The sequence below is a fragment of the Volvox carteri genome, assembly GCF_000143455.1.
Source record: "Volvox carteri f. nagariensis unplaced genomic scaffold VOLCAscaffold_681, whole genome shotgun sequence".
Taxonomy (NCBI): Eukaryota; Viridiplantae; Chlorophyta; class Chlorophyceae; order Chlamydomonadales; family Volvocaceae; genus Volvox; species Volvox carteri.
In genome coordinates this window covers 3265-4821 of record NW_003308180.1, presented here as the reverse complement: position 1 = coordinate 4821, position 1557 = coordinate 3265, and the positions used below count along the sequence as shown (strand labels likewise).

The 1557-nt window shown below is 51.5% G+C and overlaps 1 protein-coding gene across 1 annotated transcript; it reads right to left on the bottom strand.

Moving 5' to 3' along the window:
* Positions 1-814: 814 nt before the first annotated feature.
* On the bottom strand, positions 815-1441 carry VOLCADRAFT_101313 (uncharacterized protein; the record flags this gene model as incomplete). Its single annotated transcript, XM_002959745.1, has 1 exon — positions 815-1441. The coding sequence occupies one exon, from the start codon at positions 1439-1441 to the stop codon at positions 815-817; it is 627 nt and encodes a 208-aa protein (XP_002959791.1).
* Between the last annotated feature and the right edge of the window lie 116 nt (positions 1442-1557).

The window sequence follows — 1557 nt, the reverse complement described above, 5'->3', positions numbered from 1 at the left end:
CCTTCCATGGCGGTTGTGATCAGCATAAGCGCAAGCTGTCACCCAATCAGCTCGACAACAATGAATGCGGCGAGGCGCCCAACCCGAGCGCTCGCAGTGCCAAGCGGGCTCAGACACAGCACATTGATTTGCTATGCGGTTGCTTGTTTTGGGCCTTTGCTTGGTCGGATTTACTTTTTGTTCACAAACAGTGCCAGAACTATCTATGCATGTGCATGAAGAGTGCGCACATGAACGAAAACGCGCCAACTCAGTGCGTGCCTCTTGGTCTATGAGGGGAGTTGTAACTTATCGGGGGGGGGGGAGTCTGGGGGGGGTGTAGCCCCCCCTAGCGCCCCACTCTTAAGGAATACATTACGGCGACGCTAGCAACTTTGTTACTTAGGTTGGAATAAATTGAGACCCCCCCTAAATGAAAAAAAAATCACTGGTTGGAATGGCTGTTCATCACAGCCTGTGCTGGTGAGAGTTTTCAAAACCAGCCGGCCTGTGCTGGGAAGTTGCCAGACATTGCAGTTATAAAGGACCATGACGAGCCTTTGTTGTGGGCTTGTCGATGAGGGGTGGGCTTCACTGAAGTCTGCCCAATTATCTCAAACTGCTACAGTTTTGTGGTAAGGAAGTGGGAGAGGCTGGGCACTGCCTGGTCCCCACAGCATGTGCTGGGGTTTTGTAAGTATGGTGATAATCGTTACATGCCAGGCAGTGTTAGCCTGCCAGAACCTTGCCAACATTGATGCAGAACAGACATCAGCTCAGCGGCATGGTTTAACCCAAGCAGACACTCTCCAGCATATTGAACTCCTCTCACCGTCTACCCATCGTCTATTCTTCGTCTACAATAGATGAATCGACTATAGACGACATGTATAGACGACTCGACTTTAGACGAACTATTGTAGACGACTCGTCTAATAGACGGGTCTTCAGGATATAGACGACCGAAAAAAATACAGACGCATGACCAAGTCATTCCCCGAGTTAACTTCTTATCGATCAGCAGTTCCGTTGCCTTGGGCATCGGTGCATCGATGAACTTGTGGATCGAAAGCTGGCCCTTGCCAGTCGCTCGTGAGGTTCCTCGCGTGGCCGAGGCAGTTCCCCCCTGACTGCTGGCAGCTGCTGTGCTGCTTGTTGAGAGCTGTTCCGCCGGGATGGAGTCGCACGCAGCCTCCGCAGTTTTGGCCGCTACCTCTGCCGCGTGCCGTGAGCAGAAGTCGGCACAGACGGCCGGAGGGATGCACTTGCATTGGGATGCTACGTGCGCAATGAGGGATTCCACTTTGGCTCTGTGAGCGGGGAAGGTTGTCAAGCAGAACTTGCACTTGCGAGCATAGCGCTTGGAGCTAGAGCTATAGTCACCGACTTCTTCGAAATAATCCAACACAGCACTAGGCTTAGGTCCCGGTTTAGCGCGTTTTGCTTCGCGCACGTTTTCCATTTCGCGGGTTGTTATGACAACAAGGTATGTTGCAAACCCAGTGATAAGCAAACCCTAAAACCTAATCCTAAGTATGAACTAATTACACCAATGACTCGGGAAATGTCATAGCTCGA